A 22816-nucleotide genomic window follows, 5' to 3' on the forward strand; every position below is an offset into this window, starting at 1 on the left:
CTGTTCTGTCTCATGAGTATTTTTCTGACAAGTCAACTTAATATCAAGGGCAGAAAAATCCATATATCTACAACTTTCCTCTCAAGAACCACTGGGGATTAATTTAGTACATCATGTAGAGGTGCATTTTTCCACAACAGAAGTCTTTACAGTCTGCCACACCTAATGCTTCCATCCTCTTAGCAAAGGAAAACATCGTTCGATGTCTGCAAACACCTTACTAGCTGGCTCTTTAGAACTGTTCACAATTTGCCCAAATCCCACAGTTTACAGTTCTTTCTACTGATTAACCATTAGTATGGTATTTTATTACAAGATATTGCTGTCAGTTGCTATCTATACTCCTGTAAAACAATTCTGTAAGTGGCTTTCATGGCTTATATGCTGAAATTTTCCTTCTCATGTTCACTACCTTGCATTGCTGTTCTAGACATGGACCTACATAATTTGTTGTGGGTTTTTTTTCCCCTGTATATTAACTAGTTGGGTTTTTGTGTTTTTTGTTTGTTTGCTTGTTTGTGTTTGTTTTTGTTTTTTTGTTTTTTTGTTTTTTTTTTCCTGACAATGCTGCTTTGTTTAGGGGGTTTAAATCTTGGGAACAAATTTCTGAGGGTGGAAGAAATTAAGTGAGGCCCAATTCTTGTGAGATGCTTATAGTCACTGTATTTTTTTTTTGTACGCCATTGTGAAAATCGCCCAGAACGCTGAAGACGGCCTAGGTGTGCCCAGGGGGCTTGAGACATTGTTCTCCGAGCTGTATGGGCACGCCGCCCTGTTGGCTCCAGATCGTGCGCCGGTCCGGCTCTTCACTTCTTACCTCTGCCCCCCGTTCCACCCGCCCTGCCCCGTCCCGTCCCGTCCCGTCCCGTCCCTGCGCTGCCTCAGCTCTCCCCGCCGGGCGGGAACCCCGCCAGCCGCCCCCGCGCGGGAAACAAACCCGGCTGTCAAGCGGCCTGGAGCTGACAGTACCTGGGCCCGGGGCTGGGTTTCTTCTTCAGAGGATTGTTCCAGCCAACCCCTTTCGTCCTGGCACCGTCGGCCGCAGCCTGAACCACGGCGGAGTTGGGTGTTTTTCCCCTCTGATTGCGGTTTATGGGTGTCTGCTGGGGGTGCTCAACCCTGAGGAGACCCCGCGCGCCCCGCTCCCCCTCAGGGAGGCCGGTGGGCGGGAAACGGCCGCGCGTGCGAGCAAGCCCCTCGCTCACCTGAGGGAGCGCCCCCCGCCTGGCTCCTCCCCGGCAGGGCCCGGCCGCTGGAGGGGCGGGCAGTCCGCGCTCGGCTCCGGCGGCGAGCACGGCTGGCGGGGCGGCGGCGGGAGAGGCACGAAGTTGACCGGGATCCGCCTCAGAGGGCGAGGCGGCCGGCGACGGGTGAGGAGAGCGGCGGCGGCCGGTGGGGACGGGAGGTCTGGGAGCCGAGGCGGGGCAGCGCGGCGCCCGCTTCTCCCCGCCGAGATGGCCGGGCAGGCGCAGGGCTGTGGCGCGACCTGAGCGGAGCGCGGTGGGCAGGGGGGACCTCGCCGTGCGGTGCCGCAGGGGCTGTCGCACGCCGCGGGACGCCGCGGCTATGGGGGTGGCCCACTCGCTGGGTCGCTGGCTTTCCTGGTCCATCTCGCCCCGTTAAACACGCTCCTTTCCAAAGGCCAAGGACGCCGAGTCCTCCCGGGCGTGATGAGAGAACAATACGGCTCTCCCCGCACGGCCAGCTGGTGAGAGGCTGGCGGATCGCGGCCGGACAGGCCTTCACCCCGAGCGCTCCTGCGGGCGAGCGGTGGCTGTGCCGGCCCCGGGGCGAGCGTGCCGAACGGCGGCCAGGGGAGCGCTGCCACCGGCCGCGGAGGGGAGAGCGAGTTGCCGGAAAACCAGACTCCGGTAAAACCTGAAAATCTCTTAGTTTCTCTCGCGGCTGTGAAGAGCGGGGGCTCTTTTCTCCGAGTGCGTTTACGGGCCGCGGCTGTCCGGAGCGGTGCCTCAGCTGGAGGTCCTGCTGCCGGCCTGTGGATCCAGGTGAGCTCGCACTGCCTGGGCCGCCGGGAGCCCTCGGGGGTCGCCGAGTCCGCCGTGGGTCGGGGGCGCCGTGGCCGCCGGCCCGCACGCATTCCTCCGGGGATTCCTGGCATTCCTGAGCTGAGGACACTCTGACTTCTTCATCTCCCTTTTATTCCATGAATTAGCGTGTTTTTGCAAAAGGGTGTGTCTGCATTGTGTGTGTTCTTTTTCATGGGAAAAGCTTAGAGTGGCAGTTCAGCCGTTTTATTCTTCTTCCCAATTAGCTTTGCATCTGATATAATTTATATCCCTCCCATATGATGACAACTTTATGGGGAGATCAGTGCTACGATAAAACTTGAGTTTGGATTAGCATCTGCAGTTGATGGAAGAATAGTTGTTACAGCTTTTATCTTTCTCCTGTTTTTCTCTTTAGCATGTAAGCATTTAAAAAAAATAACTGCAACATAGTCTGAATAATTATCAAAGCAAAAATAGTGGAAACCTGTCCTTGAAAGTTATCTTATTTATCTGAACATCTACATGTGTTTGACCTGTGTGCACTTACATAAGATGAATCCTGTTGAGGAATCAGACCCCTGCTCCTAGGATTTAATGATTTGTGGTATACCCATATGAATTTGATCAGTGTCTGATACGTATTCTGACAACTAACTCCATCACATGTCAAGGATCTCTTTATAGAGCTGGTTTTAACAGAACTTTAAAACTTTTAGAAAAATATAACTAAAATGACAAAAACAAAACACTGATTACTTTTTCAAGGTAGTTTATAAGAACTTGTTTAACTAGTGATGATATTCTGTAGATATGTCATTGAATTGTTTCATTTTTTTCTCATGTTAGACCCAGAATAAATGTGGTTATGCTTACAGTGTGTAGAAAGCCAGACACGGTTACTGCTGATTAATATAAAAGTATACAAAGCTATGAACCTCTTGTTACAGAATTTGTGGTGATATTCCGAAGAGCCTGTTGTCTCCCTAAGTATATCACACAACTGTTTTTATTCTCAGAATCTGGGTTAGTTGTGTTTTGGTTTTAAATTTAATACATGGGGTGACTGTTTAGGCTGCAAGAGTTTCCTCCAAGCAAACCAATTTATTTTAATTTCTGTTAATTTTTGTTACCAGATCTTAGTGTCACTAGTAAAATGTCTGGTAATGCACTTACGTTCCCTTGACAGAGTATATATGGAAGATGTGGATTTAATTCACTGCAAAAATGGTCTGTGGTGTGTCCTGTGTAAGGAATTTTACCTCAGTTAAAGGATGACAAAGCTGAAAAAAAGACCTGGTGACAGTATGCTGTTCCTTCTTCTGCCTTATCTTGTGTAATAGGAAGTTGATCTTTCTGGGAGTATTGGTGAAACTGGTTTGTCTAGGCTCTGCAGTGTCATCTGAAATGTGTAGGTGAAAAGGCATGACCTCAAACTTGAATTTTTTAATCTTTTGTCATGGAGCAATGTGAGATTAACATATATGCAAGGAGTTTGTTCAGCCTGGACCATAGTGGGCAGTTTATGATTTAAAATTAGCTACTTAAGTATTTTGAAGGCCAAATAATTCCGCGGATGTCAGAAATTAAGCCGAAGTAAACCAGCACAATTTCATTTTGTAGCTTGCTGGTTTACCATTTCTGCTTTTTGAAGTCATGGTGATGATGATAATGGTGTTGTTATTATCTGGCCTTTTTACTATGTTGATAACCTGAAAATGTGCTTATTAATATCAAGTGCATGAACCTGATTATGCAAAACAATGTTCAGCCTGCAGCAGTGTCTACCTGTTTTGATAGAGGGAAACTAGCAAGAATCTGGTCAAGATCACTGATGCTAATAGATTCTGAGAAATTACAATGAACATTAAAATGATGGGCCATTTGTTCCACTTCTGCAACTCTGAACAGCAGCAGAAATAAAGCAGGCTTAAGAAATTTGTGGTACTTTCTTCTGTATGCCCCTCTTCTTCCTTTTTAGGGCTAGGAAGAGGTTATCTTCTACCTGATTGTTTTGGTGATACAATTCAGAGCTGGGCTTTACAAAAAACAACATATTTACAACATAGACATTAACAACTGTGTCTTGAATGGCCAGGATGAGGTGAAGATGTTGGAATTTCTCCAGTTTTGTTGCTAGGTCTCAGCAAGCCGCATACTGAGGAATATGACCCTGACTTGATGTATCCTCAACTTAGGTTTGGTAGTTTACAGGTTTTTTTAACACACCTTAAATGCTGTGTTGGAAGGATGTGCAAAACCACCAAAAATGTTGGGTTTGTAATTTCTGTTCTTACTTGGCAAAAGAATGGAGAATCCTCCCTCTGAGAATGCTACATTACCAGGTTGTTGTGTGAGGGAAGGTACTTCATGTGTTCATGGAGTGTTCATTCCAGGCATATTTATCTGGAAACATTAACACATTTCAGAAACTGCTTTGTCCTTGACTCTCTGAGTGGAGTTAAATCTAAATGGTAATATTTTTCAGTAGAGCCAAGTATGACAATTTAATGTTAAATCCTGAGAAATTAACATGTTAGGAATGCATATGTTAAAGATTTAGTGAAGTTGTAGTCATGGAGTCACCACTGTTTGGGATTAGAGCTCAGTGTATTTGCTATGACCTTGTGTTATCTCTGCCAACAGAGCTGGCATACTGCTTGAAGGAGTTTATCCAAATGTAGCCTTATAACCTTTTGTTTTATGTGAAAGAGAGTGGATGACAAAATCCATAGCCAAACACTTTAAGTACGTAGTATAGTTTTTCCATGCATGCCTCTAAATTTTTAGCCAAATTAACTGCTTGAAATTAAATGGATCCATCTTTTGTATTTCTGAAATGCATTAACCAGATTGACAGTCTCGGATTTAAAATGAATATTCTATAATAACCTTTTCATATTCTACTTGATTTTGGTAAAGACAGAGCAATGAGGAATAAAGGTGGTTGGAGAAACACCTCAGAAAGTACCTTGACTTAAAAAAAAAACAAACAGTGGGGAGATTGGTAAGAATGGGAGGTGTCACAACAGCCCCTTTCTGTGAGGATGGCCAGGCACAAATTCATTACCATTGAAATAGCTGCTTGACTATTGGCAGCCTGAGCATGGCAAGAGTTTGACTCCAGGCATTTGCAGAAGTTCTTTATTTAGATGTACATCACACACACCATTTAAATGTAGCTGAAATGTTGATGTGGAAACTACGTAATACACTATGCAAAGGAGACCTATTGGCTAGACTGCCCATGCTTACACATTCATATGCATATGTGCCTATGTATTTTTGTGTTTATACATAAACTCTCACAGACACTTGCAGAAGCTGAATGCCATTAGGACTTCAACTCTATTTTAAATTCTATTGAAAGATATCTCTAAGAGCTGTTGAAGTTTTTTAGAATGGAAGATGTATCTTATATACATCAACACACTTGAAAGTGAGTGATGACTTGTGATCTATTTCAACACAAAGCATAACACGAAAGCGGTGTGTAAAATTAGAGCTTTTATATAGAGATGGGGTAGTGTTTTCAGTGATATGAATGAAGCTCAGAATATTTGTTAGGTCTTGTTCAAACTGGTAATGGATTGGGGTACACCTTCATGCAGTCATTTGCACACCACTAGCTGGTATATGCAGGGAGCAAGTGTTCAGCAGTAGCAGCATTTATTTACAAGGGTAATTGCCATGTAATGTTACATTATAATTCCACAAGCACTTGAAGTTTCATAAAGAAGCAGCCCTACCTCCCTCATTTCCCACCAGTAATTACACTACTCCAGTGTGAAGGTGAGAAGAGTGGCAGCTTGTGGGAGCTGGTTAAATGTGTGTGCAGTGTACAGGCAGGGCCCACACCAGGAAGCTTTGGCTGCGTAGGCTAAAAGTGATGCATCTCCTGGTAGAACAGTCCAGCACATCTATGAGGCTCCTTTCCTCTCTGGAGTTATCTAGCCTCTGTCTACTCAGCTTTTGCTTCTCAGACTGAGTGTGATGATATCATCTTGCTGTCTCGTGTTGGCTGGGCTCAGGGCCTGCAGTTCTTACTGCATATTTAAATTTTAAAATGCATGATTGAGTTAGTTGAAAGAGAATAGATGGGTGTGAAGCCAAGTGTTTAAAGAATACAATGTAATTAAGACAAAGTTTAACAATAGAAAAATGGGAGCCATAGCCAGCTTGGATATGCATGAAGCAGTGGCCTTCTGTTGGCTGTGTAAACATGACTATTAAAGTCTATTTTACATGCAATTTTTGTACTTAAATGCTTGCATCGATATAGAGACTAACCCTTTTCTCTGTGTCTTCATATAGGAGAGACCTTGGTCTCTGCATACAGTTGTATTCATCCCAAATTTCATTTAGGAATAAGCTATATTTATATAATCAAGGTTGTGCTGGCTGTGTCTGTTGTGTTGCTGTTAACTGTAATTTTTTTAGACAAGATTATCTTTTTTATGGTGAGAATACTGAGAATAAGGTCCAATGAGATGGCACATCTAAAGCCAAGGAATAATTATTGGACTAGGAGAATAATTTTATTTATTTTAGCTAATATTATGAATAATGTTGTGTTCTTGAAGCACTGGCAAAACTTTTCAACAAAGGTTGCCCTCTGTTTCCATTTATTTGAGACTCTTTATTTTAACAGACTTGAGATTTTTTCCTGAGCTTCTAAAAATATGAACAGGATACTCTCTTCTATTTAAACAATAATGATATCATTGGGATGTATTAAGATAGTTTCCTTTGGAACAAAATACAAAGTTTCTAACACTGACAATTGGAGGAAAATGTAGTGAAACAACACAGAATCTCTTGTGGAGTGAGTGTAACTGTATCAGATATTTGGACATAAACCAGCTATTGCATTTGAAATTGCAAACTGCTTTTAGAATCTGGAAGTATCCTTGTCTCACTCACTTGTTGTTTCTGTCAATACTTCAACAGATATGAACATCTGATAAACTAGACTAGCATATATGAAATAAAATTTCCTATTGGTGACTTTATTGCCTTTTTTTTTTTAACCTTCTCATTTGCTAGTTTGTCATAAGAATGAGGAAACATTGTGTGGTCATATCACGTGTGTATAAGTATTTATATGGGATTTTATTAATTTGCTTTTTGTATTTGAAGTGTATAAATGCTAATTGTGCTTCAGTGGTGTCAAGATACTTAAAGTGCAAGTAGATAACTCCAATAGATCGGATTCTGTGTTGGAAGCAAAAAATATCTTGTATAGGCATATATGAGCCTTGTGGCTCACAAAACAGTATAATGGCATAAGTACACTTATGCAGGTATTTGTATCCACATAAAGCTTGCACCAGCATAACTACGAATAAACAAACGTAACTCTCCATCTTCATCTGATGACTTAATTAGTACCACAGTGTATAGGACCTGGGACTAGTGGAGACAGATGACATCAATTCGTTTCTTGGAATTGTATTTCAGATATAGGTTCGGTTCTAGTGTAGTATACTTTTAATGTGTTTTTTGTCTCTGATTCCATTTTGTTTATGATTTGGGATAGTCTGGAAACTAATTACTTTAATAAAGAAAAAGAGCTTTTAATAATAATACAAATTATATATTTCAATGGTAATAGTTTAGAATATTAGATGAGAAATTTGGGGGTTTTTAAATGTTTTTATCATTAACAAAAATTAAGGCTTTAATTTCCACTCACTAAGCAAAGTTAGTAGGTCATGCCGTATTTCCTCTGGGGATAAATCTTGTAAAATTATGACTATATGAATTCATACATAGCAGGTTAAGAAAAAGGGATATAGGTTATGTCCTTGTCTTCCGTCAAACTTTGACAATTTATGAGACCTGAGGATCTGCCAAAATGTCTTGTTGTTGACTTACAGCCATTAAAGCATATTTTCCTTTTGGGAAGGAAAAAAAAAAAACAATCAAGAACACCAACAAAACCTGCTAGTTGTCACATAGCTCAAGCGTTTGGCTGATTTGGCACATACTTTCATAGGACTAACAAGATGTTTTACATTTGAGACACTGAGACTTCCTCACACACAGCATTTTTCAGCCAGAGGGAGTATGAACCAAGCTGTAAGCAAGTGAACAGTATCTTTTGCTCTAACTGGTGTTAATAGTTCTTTCTACTGACAGTATTTATTAAGTACAGTTATCTTTCTGCCCTTGAAAAGCTGGCGGGTATTAATATTATTTTATTGGCTGAGGATCTGAATAAGATTGTTTAATAACTGGGCAGAACTGACATGGAAATCCTATCTTTAAGGCAGCAAATCCAAGACTCACCCCCTTTGCTCTACTGTATTTCAGAAGAAATTGATAAAATGTGTAACCTAAACATGTGTGTTTGCTATGACTAATAGTTACAGAAGAAAGGTGTTATTTGGAAGTTTAATCCTGCAGGAAAATCTAACTTGTCATCCCTAGGCTGCCATCTGAAATCAGAACAGAGAATGATATTTTTCACAGAATAGGAATGAAAGTAACTGATTCAGAAATCTTGAAATACTACTAAAATGTATTGCTGTGATGGCATGCTTCCTTCTGTCCCCAGACTCCTCTACAGGTCAGTGTTCCTGGCTCGACTTAATTTTTCATTGTGCACCCAAAGCCGTATTTAATCACAACTTGGTCAAAGAAAAACAAACAAACAACATTGCCTTTATGGAAGGCACAGGCCTACATGGCTCCTGGTGTGGAGGCTGGAATGATTGCTTTCAAAGGGAGGCTTGAGTGACCCACTTGCATGGGCACCATGCACCCCTTGGACTGGTAATGGGTATGAATTTCATTGCAGGTAACAATGCAGTCCTGGGACCATAATGGAATGCAGCAGGTCAAAATCAGTCCTTTGCACTGCACCAGTTGGTGATACAGATTCATGCAGGGACTGTATCTAAGGTGGTGGATGGGATCTAGTACTAAGCTTAGAAATAGCTTGTGCAGTTCATTTATATGCAGTGGTTTTAGAAGAATATCAATTGCTAGATTACTTTTTATGAAATATGTAAAATTAATTCTGCCTGTAATAATAAGTCAGCCCTGTCTTGGAGAATGAAGTGATACCTTGATTTGGTCATGTGTCTGTGTGATACCAAACATAAGACTTTGTGATGTAATGCTGGTATATGGAGTTGTGAATAATACATGCCATATGGCTTAGGTTCCCAGCAACTCATGTTTTTTTTTCAAGCATAGAATTTTTTTACAGTCTCTCTCATTCCAACAGGTAGGAAGAAGAGGTAGGGCATGAGGCTTGCAGGCATCTTTTGAAGGGAATGAATATTTGAACGTCAGGGGTCTATTTTCCAGTTCTTCATTTATAGAAATTTTGGGTAGGTCTTCAATGCTGATGTCAGAAAAGCTGACCAATAATAAAATAAATCTCAGGGTGTGTTGTTCTTGTATTGGTGTTTTGGTTTTGTGGTGTTTTTTTTGTTCCCCCCCCACCCCGCTACCTGCAGAGAGCTTTCATACACTGAATTATGACATGATATAGTATAGAAAATCCTCTGTATAGGCCTTTTGAAAGTTTAGAGTTTTGACTAATAGACAGGGTGTGGTGGTTTACAGACAGTACAGGGATGAGAAGAAATTGCTGCAGAAGTTTTAGTATGTTCTGTAGCTATCATGATTTTCTTTCTAACAGGTGTGGGGAGTGACTGCCAGATATGATACAAATGTAATTTTATATAGACAAAAAATATACCTCAAGTGGGAAAAAAATCTTAAATGGGGATAAGGAATCTACTGGAAAGATGGCAAACTCGTTGTTTCAGATGTCCTTCTGTTGCTGCATATTGTCAGTTTGTTCTTAAGTGAGTTTCGGTGTCCCCTTTAGCAGTCCCAAATCTGGAACTTTAAAATCTACCTTTTTTCTCTTTTGCTCTTCTGTAAGCAGTACACCACATAAACTCAGCTACCGCAGAGCTATCTGCCGTATAGTCTGAAAGGGATGGCAACCCAGACCCATTTTCCTCTTGCAGAAGCCTCAGACTGTGGGTAGGATTGACTGTGATGAAATTTCCCCTCATGCTTCCAAGGCATGTTTGTGAGGTTGTGTTCCACCAAGTGTAAAAACATAACAGTTTTGGTCTTTCCATGAATCATCCTGTCTGTTTCCTTTTCTTCACCCTCACAGTATGTAAGTTTTCCTTCCTCTTCTCTCCTAAAGTTATTTCCTGTCATTTTTCCACTGCACTGTGATTTATTATTGACCTAACACCCACTTTGTCTTGTGATATTGTTGGTATTTTCTCGATAGTCAGCTGCACCAAGAATCCGTTATTTAGCTTGGAGAGCAAGCTCAATGTTATGTAAAGCCAGAGGACAAATTTTACAGTTCCTTCCTGGCATTTTGCTGTGTATGTGTGAAAAATCTGGAGTAAACATCCATAAACTATGACATCCCTCTTCTTTTTTTTTTTTTTTTTTAAAAAAAAGAGGCTCTGATTAAATAATACAGGCAATTTTTTTTTTTTTTTTGTAAGAAAATTTGGAAATAAATTCCACGGAACCAAATGTAAATTGATAATTTAGCATTTAATAGCTTGAAATTTTCAGAATTCTAAAAGTGTACTCCTTCAAAGAGGAGATAGTGGCATGTCCTAATCTTCCTTTAATGAAATATCTACAGCTGACTCAGTTTTAGGAGTCTCAGGATTATATTGGATATGAGGGAGTTTCTGTTTTTCTATCATCAAGAGAGCAAGGGAGGAGTCCTAGTGCCATAGAAAAAGTCAGATCCTTTTTATTCTTCCATATTCCTTCAGTAGGTGTTGCAAAAGGAGCCCACGTGTAATGTGAGACAATAGCTGTGATGGATCTGCGACTTTTTAAGGAGGTCAGGGAGCACATCGCTAGTGGGGGATAGCGTGTCCCCCCACATGCCGTTCAACATCTCTGCCTTTTTTATCTGTCTCAGGAGCCCTGTCTGGCCAGCACAGCTACTTGGCTCGTGTGCTAGAAGCAGACAGTGTGAGATGCTTTATTGCAGATGTGTTAGAGGCGTGCCTAGTAATAGGGGTGTATAGGCAGGATACAGAAGAACAAGCTTCATATGTAGAGTTTGGCATTTAGCAGGACTGGGAAGGCATTTTTTTAAAATAAATCTGACTTGTAGATTTGACTAAAGAAGAACTGAAATGGATGAGAGGACACAGTTCCATGCCTTTGTGATGCTGTAATGTTAGGAAGGCTGCAGAGCGCCTGAAGAAACAGCCGTGTCTGGCACAGGAGTATGTTTCTCAAAGGCACTCTTTTCTGCTCATGTTGGCAGAGAAAGCAGTTGGGGTTCCAAATGACAGGGGTTTTCTTTTTTTGTGAAGCAGGTCTCAAATAGCTCCTGGTATCTAGCTTTAAAATAGCTGTGAAAGGCAATATTTTGGAAGCATTTAAAGAAAATGGGTTTGGCCTATTAAACCTTCAGTATTCCTCTCCTGTGGCTCTTTCTAAGGTATTGTGTCAATGCTGAAGAACAAACTGTTACAGAAGAGCATGCAGAGTATTAGATTTTCAGACATGAGAAGCTCTGCTGACAAGTTCTCTTTATAAACAAAAATGTCATAGTTTTTATTTTTGGGGGAAAAAAAAAGTTGTTCAGAAAAATGAAACCATGTCTGAGTAATGATAAATTATGGGACTTTCATTCCCACTGGAGGCCAGTATTTAAAATGAGGGTTTAAACACCTTTATGAAGGCTTATTTTAAAAAGAAATCCCAAAACTGAAAGGCCTGATCAGCTTTGAGTACCAATTTGTTTGTTCACAGAAGTTTTTAAAGGTTATTGTCCCTGAAAATAGAGTTAAAACACAAATGTAGTTTTGAATTTTGTGATTGCTCAAGTGGTCCAAGGCTGTGTTGCTGCCAGAATAGGTGATCACATCATTCCCTGGTGCCTTACATGCTGATCTGATACAAAACTGCTTTTTTTTTTTGCTTATCAGTAAAGCTGTGTGGCTGCATGGTTGCCGGCTTGCAAAAGGAACAGGGAGAATTTTACAAGCTGAGATAACAGGGTGCTGGAACTGTTGCTTTTGGAGATACTGTGTTATGGCCTACAATTTTTAAGTAAGTTAGTAACATACAACTTTGAAGTGAAATAAGCATCTTTCAAACCAACATATTGGAACTTTTTAAAGAACTTCCTTCTGTAGCCTAATAAACTGGATGTGACCGAAGAGGGAGTACACATAGTGTTCATGGGGCTTCAGAATGAGGAAGGGCCTATGTAGCTACAAAAATGTAGACCTGGAGGCTCAGGCTGAATCTAGAGTGAACTCATTAAGTCACTTTCTTTCAGCTCTTGACAGTTTTCCAATAGATACTTGATTGAAAATTACTCTTCTGTTGAAATTTCAAGTAAAATAACTTACCTGGGGAATACAGTGAATATACTCCAATGATATCTGTAAAACTTAATGAGTTACCTACTGGAGTGAATTTGCTTTGTTTGTGCCTGACTCTGTTTCCTGGATCTTTAACTCTGTGTTCTTTTGGACTTGTTCTAAAACTGCCTGGTTGTGTTTTGCTCTCCTGAGCTTATGTTTAAATGTTAATATGGCTGATACTAACTGCTGGCTATAAAATGATAACTGATTTGTGAAGGATACAGTCTTTTAGTAAATATAATGGAGACACCCAAAATAAAAGCTGCTTGGATTCAAAAATTGTACTAGAATTGCTTATAATTGAAGTAACTAGATTCCAAAGCAACTAACACCATCTCTGTGGGTGATCTTAACCACTGTTATTTCTTAACATTTACAGTCATAAAATAACATTACATTGATTAAGAATCAGTCATTTGTCTTCGTATCACAATGTATTCACTTTAGGTTTCATATAGCTTGTATATTTATTTATCTGCATATTACTGTTAGTCTTCATGGTAGAATAAAGTAATTAATGAAATAATCTAAAGTATTTAAAACAATGACTTTTTTGTAATTTTTCTTCTATTCAGCTATAATCCTCTGATAATCATGGAGCCATATTTTGCTGGTTTTAAGCACTTGCAGCAGGACTATGAAGTCACTCTTGAACTCGCAAGTGAGGAGACTCAAAAAACTAGAAATGCACAAAATTCTAGGACGGGGTCTTATGGTGTCAGTATTAGAGTCCAAGGAATTGATGGACATCCATACATAATACTAAACAATACAGAAGGATGTTTGTCAGAAAATCCTCCTCCTTCTGGAAAAGAACAGCAGGCCATTTCTCAGACTGCAAGCAAGCCAGCCACCGACTCCAATATTGCTTGTAAGTTGGAGGACAAAAACAGTGAATGCACAAAGTTTCCTGGAACACATCACATGCAACCCTGTATGCTTAAAAGCCTGAAGATAACCAACCTGGATGAAAAGGAAAATACAATATCAGAGGTTAAAGATGGAACAATGAAATCCTCTAATTTGTTGAACTTTCAAAGACATCCTGAATTGTTACAGCCTTATGATCCTGAAAAAAATAACTTGAACTTGGATAATTACCAATCTTCTCTGTGCAGTAAATCTAAATCTTTGGCAGATGAAGATAAAACTGAAGCAAAGCCTTGGGTTTCCTCACCTCAAGTAGTATCTCTACAGAAAACAAATACTTATCTTGCAGAGCCAGCCAAAGCAAATTCAGAAAAGATATATTTGACCAGGTCAGTAGAAGACCAAAGTAGGCAGCTCTTGGATTGTCCCAGTAGCACAAACAGCCCCAATGAAGGGTGTGTTTCAGAATCGTTTTCATCTGCAGGAGGATCCCAGTGTATTAGTCCCACTGCTTATCCAGAGACAAGAAAACCTCGGCCAGATGTTCTTCCCTTCCGCAGGCAGGATTCAGCTGGGCCAGTACTGGATGACTCACGAAGATCATCGTCCTCATCAGCTACTCCCACTTCTGCAAATTCCTTATACAGATTTTTACTTGATGACCAGGAATATGCCATCTATGCAGACAATGTTAATAGGCATGAAAACAGAAGATATATCCCATTTTTGCCTGGAACTGGTCGTGATATTGATACTGGTTCACTTCCAGGGGTAGATCAGCTAATTGAAAAGTTTGATAAGAAAGTTGATAAGAGGGGTAGGTCAGGAAAAAGGAACCGAATTCATCCAGATGATCGTAAAAGATCACGAAGCGTTGATAGTGCCTTGTCATTAGGGAATGATGTAAACTCAGATTATCTAGGTGAATTCAGTAAAAGCTTGGGCAAGTCAACAGAGCACTTGCTGAAACCATCTAAAGTCTGCCTTCACAAGCAGTTATCCAGAGATGAAAAGTCACATTCCAAAGAGATTAAGATTTCTACTCGAAATATTGGAAAACTGCAAATGCCTGATAAAGACACTCAGAACAGTAATTTCAATTCTTTGCAATACCATAAACAAAATGGAGCTGATACCGAGAGCTTTATGTTTAGGTCATCTACACTCCCAGGACAGAGTAAGAGAGAGGAAGTTAAAACAGTAACCTCTACTTTATTGTTGCCAAACCGAATCACAATTCCACCTGATTCCACAGCCAAGAAAATTTCTGTAAAAACATGTTCATCTGTCCCTAATATACAGGTAATTTTGAATTTACTCTTGAAGTTGTATTTTGCAGTCAAGTGTACTATAACTGTCCTATTGTTAAGTGCATATTTTTTTGCTTCTTGTTACAATAAACTCCCATTACACAGTACTTCGTACAATGAGATAGCAGAATTGTTCTGGAGAAATGTAAACACAGAAATTATTTCTGTAGTTGCAGGTACATGGCTTGTAAAACAGCTTACTCTTGTGTGAGTGAAGGAAGATGTTAGGGCCATTGAAGATTATTGTAGATGATGTTATGATGATTTGTAAGCATAAATGCATAAAAGTAGAACGCTGAGATGTATGTAACTCCATACAAAATTATATTTCCTTTCTTTTGGTATGGAGTATGCTTTTTTCTTGCAGTAAGCCGAAACTCCAGTGGATCTTTGTGAACTTTAGGTGCACAGTACATTATTTTTTTCATAATAGAAAAGAACGGAGAACTTCTAGTGTACAGGTTGTATTTACAGCCCTCTTAGGATTATTTTTTGGATGTTTTGTCTTGTCCTTTTAGGCAACTCCTGATCTCTTAAAAGGCCAGCAAGATCTTGCACAGCAAACAAATGAAGAGACTGCTAAACAGATACTTTACAATTACCTTAAGGAAGGGTTAGTAAACATATTTAACTTTTGGAGAGGAGTCTGTATTTTCTCAATGTTTATTTTCTATTACATTTAAAATGTGAAACTGAAAATCAAGGCTATAAGTAGATGAAATGTCTGTTTCATAATTCTGTATTGCAGCTGTGTCCTTTAAGTCATTATAGGATCTCAAAACACACAGGCAATCTGGACTTTTAGAAAGTATTGTACAGGATTTGATGATATGTACCTGAAATTTGTGAATCAGAATATGTTTGTCTATTAAATACTTCTGGAGTTAAACTTCAAGTGATGTGGAGGTTCATGAAGAATTCAAATCATACCTAATGGGAGTTTAAGCTTGTAGATATTTTTAAACAACAACAAAGAAGTGTTATCTTGTGATAACTTTGACAGAAGCTTTCTTGTTGCTGTGCATTTAATCCTTTATCCACCTGTAAATCTTTTACTTGGTATTTTCTAATGATAACTTATTGAAAGATTAAGGAAGGATAAATGAATGAACATAGACATTATGCCATTATGCACTTAAATTTCTTTGCATTCCTGATGTAGCAGGTTCTAGGAGCTGCTGAAGTGTTACTTATGGTGCAGTAGTCAGGACTTGAGAAACCTAGTACTAATTACTTCTAATTTCAGTATGTTTAAATAATATACATGCTGAATACCTGTCTTTCCAGAGCTATTGTCATGTATAAGAGAGTAACAATTAAAGAGTTCAGTGATTTTTTTTTTCTTCTTTTTAGAAAACATTTGGAATATGAATTTTTAACAGCTTCTCTTTAAACGGTTTAATGAAATCATAGTTAAGATAATTTCAGACTAGTTCATATTAGATTTTTTTAATGGTAATGATTTTCAGTAGTTCAGACACTGAATTTGTTTTGATGTTATCAAAATAGTACCTTTGATCATATCGTTGCTTACTTGTACTGTCTGTGTTTTAGAAGTGCTGATAATGATGATGCAACAAAAAGGAAAGTCAACTTGGTTTTTGAGAAAATTCAGACTTTAAAGTCAAGAGCTGCTGGAAAGACACAGGTAAGTAATTTCTTAAGTTGTCTTGGCTTGTTTCATAGTGATGCAGTATTCAAACAGGACTTCAAAAATTTTAATCCCCTCACTAACTTCAATTAGACTATTCTTATAAACATTCCACTAGTATAGCTTAATTTTAATCATGCACTGAGCTGACTTATGGGAAATCTATTGGTTAACAATCGAAAAGCAATGTAAAAGCATCTGCCATGAAAGCTTCTACATTTTAGAAGGAAAGAAATGCAAACTTAACGTGAACATCAAAAGGTTGTTGGATTGAAGAAAAAGCTGTCATAAATATCTTTAAAAAATAATGGTGGAGCATCTTCTCATTGTAGTGATGTAAACAGATATCTAAGTGGAGAGAGTATTTTAATTTGTAATTTAGAAAAGCAGTAATCTAGGATATTGCTTTAAAGCCGTATTACAATAATAGCATTTGACAGTCTGTCTACTGAAAAGTTTTTGTTTCCTGTGATGCAGTGTACTGTTTTTTCAGTTCTAAAGCAAAGTGAAGAAATGCCCAGTTGTTTCACTGATGGCATAAGAAGGATTAAATGCTTGCTTTTGAGGATTATTTTATCCTGGGCTATAATTAGTCAAAACAAAAATATTAAACACATTTTAACACATTACCAAAAAACGGTGTGTAAAAATCTGTTGCGACATATGAGCATGAATCCCTTTTATGTCCATTTTGTGTAACTGGTGATATCTCATGCAAGTTTGGCCCCAAGCACTCATGATTTAATTCATATGTGACCTAATTTGAATTTTTGTTTAGGTGTGTATTTTCTGTATTATTGACAACATGCCTTGAGCAATTACTAACATTTTTATGAAAATCAAATCATGATTCCTTCGAAAATTTTAGCTTGGCTTGACATGTACGAAGAGGCCCTGGTGAGCTGAGGCAGTTGATGCTACACTTCATTAGCCTTGCTTGTATCTTTACTTTAGATTTTAAAAAATAATTGTCAAAGAACATCTTGGCTTTGTGTGAATCAACATCTCTGCTTAATTGTAGGTTTCAGATTCTTCAGCTGAAGTCAAAGCATTGGTGGATCAAAAAGCAGAACTTGAAAGGAAAGTGGAAGAATTGGAGAAAAAACTGGATCTAGAAATGAGGGTATGGCATTTTGTTATTATAAGGCTTTTGACTTACTTAGAAAATTATATTTGAAATAAGTGACAACTAATCAGTCAGCTGAATCTTTTTTTTTTTGCTGTGTATTTTTTTTTAATCCAGATATACCTGTGCTTTTACAGAAGACTTTTGATTTGAAGTGTGTTTGCTCATAGCGTGGTATTTGAAGAGGAGCTTGGAGCAGTGAATAAAAATGTTAGGCACATGCACATAAAATTTCTTAGGTATTTGCAGGGTTAAATGTTAATCCATTGACTGCAGTGAGACAGATATGGACTGAGAGACAAACTGTATTTCTTATGTAGCTGCAATTTATTAATTATAGCATTATTTCTGTAGTGCCAAATTCCAAGTAATTAAGTACAGCCATGCTCTGAAGACATGAGAAGGACAGCTTGGCTTCATTCTGTTTGCATTTTGAGTCTGTGATAAGAATCAGTATACTTGAAACTGATTAGATAGTACTGAGACTTCATTTCTCACTTTTCTAATAAAAATAAAAAAGCAGTGCTTTGTATGCTTTAATAAACATTCCAAGATGTTAATATTCATAAATTAATAAGCACCTCTACAAATGAAAAATATTAAAGTCTTGAAATGTCTTCTTTCATATAATAAAAAAAGCCTTTTATTTATTTATACTTAGTCTATTATTTTATTTAACTTTTGGTGTACAAAATTCAGAATCAGCAGAATTCCAAAGAGGAAAGAGATGCTACCCGAGCAAGTCTGAAAGATCTTCAGTTGCAACTTGATGAAAGTATATGTGAAAAAGAAGCCTTAAAAAAGCAACTGGAAGAAAGCGAGAAGGAACTCAGGCAAAACCTAGAGGAGTGAGTTAATCCTAGAAAAGTTATTAAATACAATTTGTACCTTTTCTTAAACCTTTCAGATTAAAAGTACCTGTGTGTTTAGAATATGTTAATGGAATCAGACAGGCTGACATTTGTTACTGCAGGAAATGTTCCTATCATTTTAAAAAGGCATGTTTTTAGCATATCTGGAAGGAAAAGAAAGATTATTTCAATTTATAGTCTTCCTCTTAGTGTGAATTGTTTTTAATATTTCATGGTCATAATATGTAACTTCAGGTTTCTAAAATACGGAAACGCTTGAGTGCTTTAGTCAAAAATATAGTACCAGGATTAAAATAAAATGCAACTTTCCACTAAAATATCTACTTAAGAGTTCTCATTTTTGCCCCTCTGACATTTCCTTTTTCTGCCTCATATCCCATTCCCTTATGGGGAACATGGGAATAGATACTTGTATCTTTTTAGTACTTGAAAGAACAAATTAGTATTTCTACAAATTAAAAAATCCTGTCTGATTTTTCCTGATGAGGCTTTTTCAAGTGAAGATGGAACAGGAACAACACCAGACTGAGATCAGAGATCTTCAAGACCAGCTCTCTGAGATGCATGATGAACTGGATAATGCAAAACATACTGAAGAAGGAGAGAAAGAGGTTCTGATTGAGGTTAGTTATAAAGTACCAGGAGTACTATGAAGAAAAACAAAACACGAACACCCCAAAACAACAACAACAAAACACCACCACCACCACCCCCCCTCGCCCCCGCTCAGGAATATTAAAGATGTTTGTGTGCAAGACATGCTGAGTAGAATAACCTTGTCTGTGTAGGTGAGATTTGATTACTCCCTTAAATTACTGTCTTAAATCTCAGGCACTGCAGTTTTAAAGTTGTACATAAGCAGGGGAATATCTGGAATGATGGTGATAGTACTGAAAAACATTACCTATGAAGAACAGCTTTAATCTGAATGGAGAAGTGAGGCAAGAGTCAAAAGCACATCTTATAGAATGTTATAAAGGAGATAGCAACCATTTTTTTCTATGTTGTGTGAGGATGAAGTAAGAAATAAGAGACCTAGCTGCAGAGATTTAAAGTAGGTATTGGTAAACATTTTCTGTCAGTATAGATAACTAAATAGTGGAACATGGCTATCTGGGATGATACTAGAATCCTGTTCATTGTAGCCTTTTAAGGACAGGATAGATGAGGTGTGTAAGGAATGGTTTAGGTGTGCTAATCCTTCTTCAGTGCAGGGGAAGTTTATAATATTTTTGTAAGTGCGGTCGTTCACAGCTTGAGAAATACCAATTAGGTAATTCTTGAAGCTGTACATTTTTTATTGTTGCTGTTATTTTATTCTGAGTTTGTATACATGCATGTGTGTATTTATTCTTCAGATTTACTGACTACCCACTTCCTTCCCAGCAATATGGAGAGGGGGAATGACTTCTAGGGGGAACACGTTGGGAGGAAGAAGTGTGTAAAGGCATGGACTCAGTTGGGAAGCACTTGTTTTGTCTTCAGCACTTTCAGAAGCAACTCTTTATTCTTTCCAGCAGAAAAGACAACAAGAAATTATAATTGGGTTCACTTCTCTTGAAGTGTGGGAGCAAAGGTTTTTCTTTGTTCTTATCTATTTCTTTGCTACAGAAGGTAGGACTGAGGGAGTTGTTAAATTGCAACCGTAGTTTGACTCTTGCTTTATTTACATACAGTGTAAGATATGCCATCAAAATATTTTCATAGTTTTGCAGGTTCAGATATGTTGACTCATATAAAACGTGTACTTCCAATAATCTTAGGGTTTAGTAAATTTTTAGCGTACTATGTAAGTTGCAAAAAATACATCAATTATATAAAATGAAGTTGGCCTTGAGGAGCTTCTATTAGATGCTTTCCTTCTCTGAAACACGAACAGAACATCCATTGGAGCTATTTGTCATGCAATTGTGTTTAATTTTGTTCTTTAGGAGCTGATGCAAATGAAACAGGATCTGCAAGAAGTATTAATAGCCAAAGATCAACAAGAAGAGATTTTGAGAAAAAGAGAGAGAGAGCTTACAGCTTTAAAAGGAGCACTAAAAGAAGAAGTATCTAGCCATGACATGGAGATGGATAAACTTAAAGAGCAACATGATAAAGAATTGCTTGATCTACAACAGAGACTGGAGAAAGCAACAGAGGTGAAATTAGTGATTACAGTTAAGCTCTACAGGGAAAAATCATACCTTGCTCGGATGTCCCATACTAGATGCTTTCAGATACTAACATTTTCTTAGCAAAATAAATAGGTAAAGATTTGGGCTAGGAGATTCTTAGCTGCTGAGAATGAGCTTTGTTTCATGTACTTATATAATGTTTTGATTGTTTGTCACAGCTGCAGTTGTGGCCCTTTCTTCAATCAGTTATTTACTATGTTTGCTTCTTTGCAGACTTTGAGAAGGAATAGATGGGAGTATAGTACAGACCACTATTTACTTGTCTTGGGTTAGATGGAATCACTGAAACCCTGAGGATGTCCCAACAAGTGCCAGTGTGTTTTGCCAGTGATGCTGTTGAAATTACAATTTTGGAGCTTCTAGCAGTTCTTTGCAGTTCTCTGCAGCCCACTGTTCCTGCCTTCAGCGCCTTGTGTCATGTCCCTGGTTACATTGTCCCACCTTGTCTCTTCAACTACTTAATAGTAGGGTTTTTTGTTTTATTCTGTGTCCTTTTCATTTATTGCGCTTATCTTGTTTACTGAATGGTTAAATGAATGCCAGCACAAGGGAAACAGCAGGGAGTGGGTGTCTGGAAGGAGACAGGAGGAAAACAAAACTGAAGGAGTTGCCTTGTCTAGCATCAGCAGGATTTTTTTTCTCAGGGGGAGAATAGGAACAGTATTCAGAAGTGCATATTTGTTAATATTTTCCAAAGGTATTCTTTGTGAAGCTATCTTTGCAGAGACAGCAGTTAGGAAAGTATTTAACACAGAAAAGACACAGTTATTTGTGTCTTTTCCATATCCCCTTCCCTCATTTTGTTTCTGTCATACATTTGAGAAAATTTCTGAAGGCAAGCTGTGCTCTACCAATGTAAGTCAAATTGTAGGCCCAGTTTTATACTTAGAAATGTCATGCTAATCTATATCTTTTAGCTACACCTCACTGGTATTAGATGAGTTGCAGTTATCTTACTGGTTGTGGCCAAAAACATAATGTGGAACTGAATTAAAATCAAGCTTGAAACTTGAAAGAAGTTTTCAAAACTTTGTATGCTTTATTAGGAAAGCAGGAGCACATATGGAAGGTGCTGGATAGATATTGTATGTCTGAATTCTGATAAAGAGTATTCTTTTAAAGGATTGTTCTTAAATGTGCAGTTTTCTTCAGGGTTTAGAAAAATTTACACACACTGATTTCTTTATGCAGTCTAGGACTTCTACTTGAGATTGTTTGGCTTTGCCTAAATGTGTTGTTTCTCTTTGTTTACATCACCATGAAGATATTTGACTCATCTGAGCTGCTTGAACTGAATTCATTTTTTCCTTTGAGAGAAAAGTAGAACATTTAAATTATAATTTTTTATTATACAGTAATTGTAGTGACAGCTTAACCTCAGTGAACCATCTTTCAAAGTTACTGCATGGTAATTTACCGTATTTCAATTATGGAACTGTAATTACAACTGACAAGAAATGAAAGAGTAGTCTGTTTGGCATAACAATGACACAGTCTGGGAAATGGCTCTATGACTGGGTTGTTGTGGCTTAGAGATAGTTATAAATAGCATTTATTTACTTGCATGACATAGTCTACCTGATAGTAAATTTAATAAGATTTTCAAAAGTTAAATTTAATTAATTAATGTTGCTCTAAGCACCAGTCCTGATTTTATTCCAAGCAATTTTCGTTGGTTTTATTGTCAGTAAAACTTATATCATGCTTAATTGGGAGGTGTCGGGGGTTTTGTATCTTATTAGTGTTATTACCCTTAATGATTTTTCGAAGCCCAGCATTATCTCTGTGCTTGCTGGCTGAGATTAGTTGTTAAGTTTGATATATCATCTATGAGGAAAGTATAATCAGTTTCTGCAGTTAGATGAGTGATCTGCTGTGGTCTTACATATGTTTTTAATTATTGGTCTTATAATTAATATGGAATACCCAACAGTGTGTGTGAAAATCATGTTTTATATAGCTGAAGCTGCTTGACCTGTTAAATTTTTTTTTTATTATTATTACAAGCTGGAAAGATTTCTATTGGATGGTGGGATACAAGAAATTGACATCAAAAATCAGTGGAAAGGGTCATTCTGTTGCATTTTATGAGGAAAATAGGTGTGTAAGTGCTGCAATAGTAGCGTATCATACAGAAAATATGGATACTGATATTTGATAGATCAGGATATATCGGAGTCTGTATGTAAAAGGTTATTAATTCTTGTGTTGCTTCTATATCATTCAAATTGGTGCACTGAATAAAAATGTTTTGTGATGCGTATTAGACTGAAAAGGAAGTTTATTGAGGGAGAAAGGAAGTAGGTTTTGTGCCAATGTTAAATCAACAGTTTTTCAGCTGTTGGAAACATCAGATAGGTTGGCAAGTAATGTACAGTGCATTTAATCTGTGTGGTTAGAATGCCAC

At 38.2% G+C, this 22816-nt stretch overlaps 1 protein-coding gene across 1 annotated transcript in view; it reads left to right on the top strand.

Annotated features, from left to right (window-relative positions):
* Positions 1–1594: 1594 nt before the first annotated feature.
* Positions 1595–22816, top strand: part of CGNL1 (cingulin like 1) — a gene marked incomplete at its 3' end in the record, with an annotated part of 52021 nt that continues 30799 nt past the window's right edge. Inside the window, exons 1-8 of the mRNA XM_080351025.1 lie at positions 1595–1871; positions 12976–14572; positions 15099–15193; positions 16135–16228; positions 17253–17354; positions 18057–18205; positions 18717–18852; positions 20161–20373. Of these exons, the coding sequence (XP_080207151.1) occupies positions 12995–14572; positions 15099–15193; positions 16135–16228; positions 17253–17354; positions 18057–18205; positions 18717–18852; positions 20161–20373 (2367 nt within the window). The 5' untranslated portion in view covers positions 1595–1871; positions 12976–12994. The remainder of the gene's footprint in view (positions 1872–12975; positions 14573–15098; positions 15194–16134; positions 16229–17252; positions 17355–18056; positions 18206–18716; positions 18853–20160; positions 20374–22816) is intronic.

This window comes from Nesoenas mayeri (assembly GCF_963082525.1).
Source record: "Nesoenas mayeri genome assembly, chromosome: 11".
Taxonomy (NCBI): Eukaryota; Metazoa; Chordata; class Aves; order Columbiformes; family Columbidae; genus Nesoenas; species Nesoenas mayeri.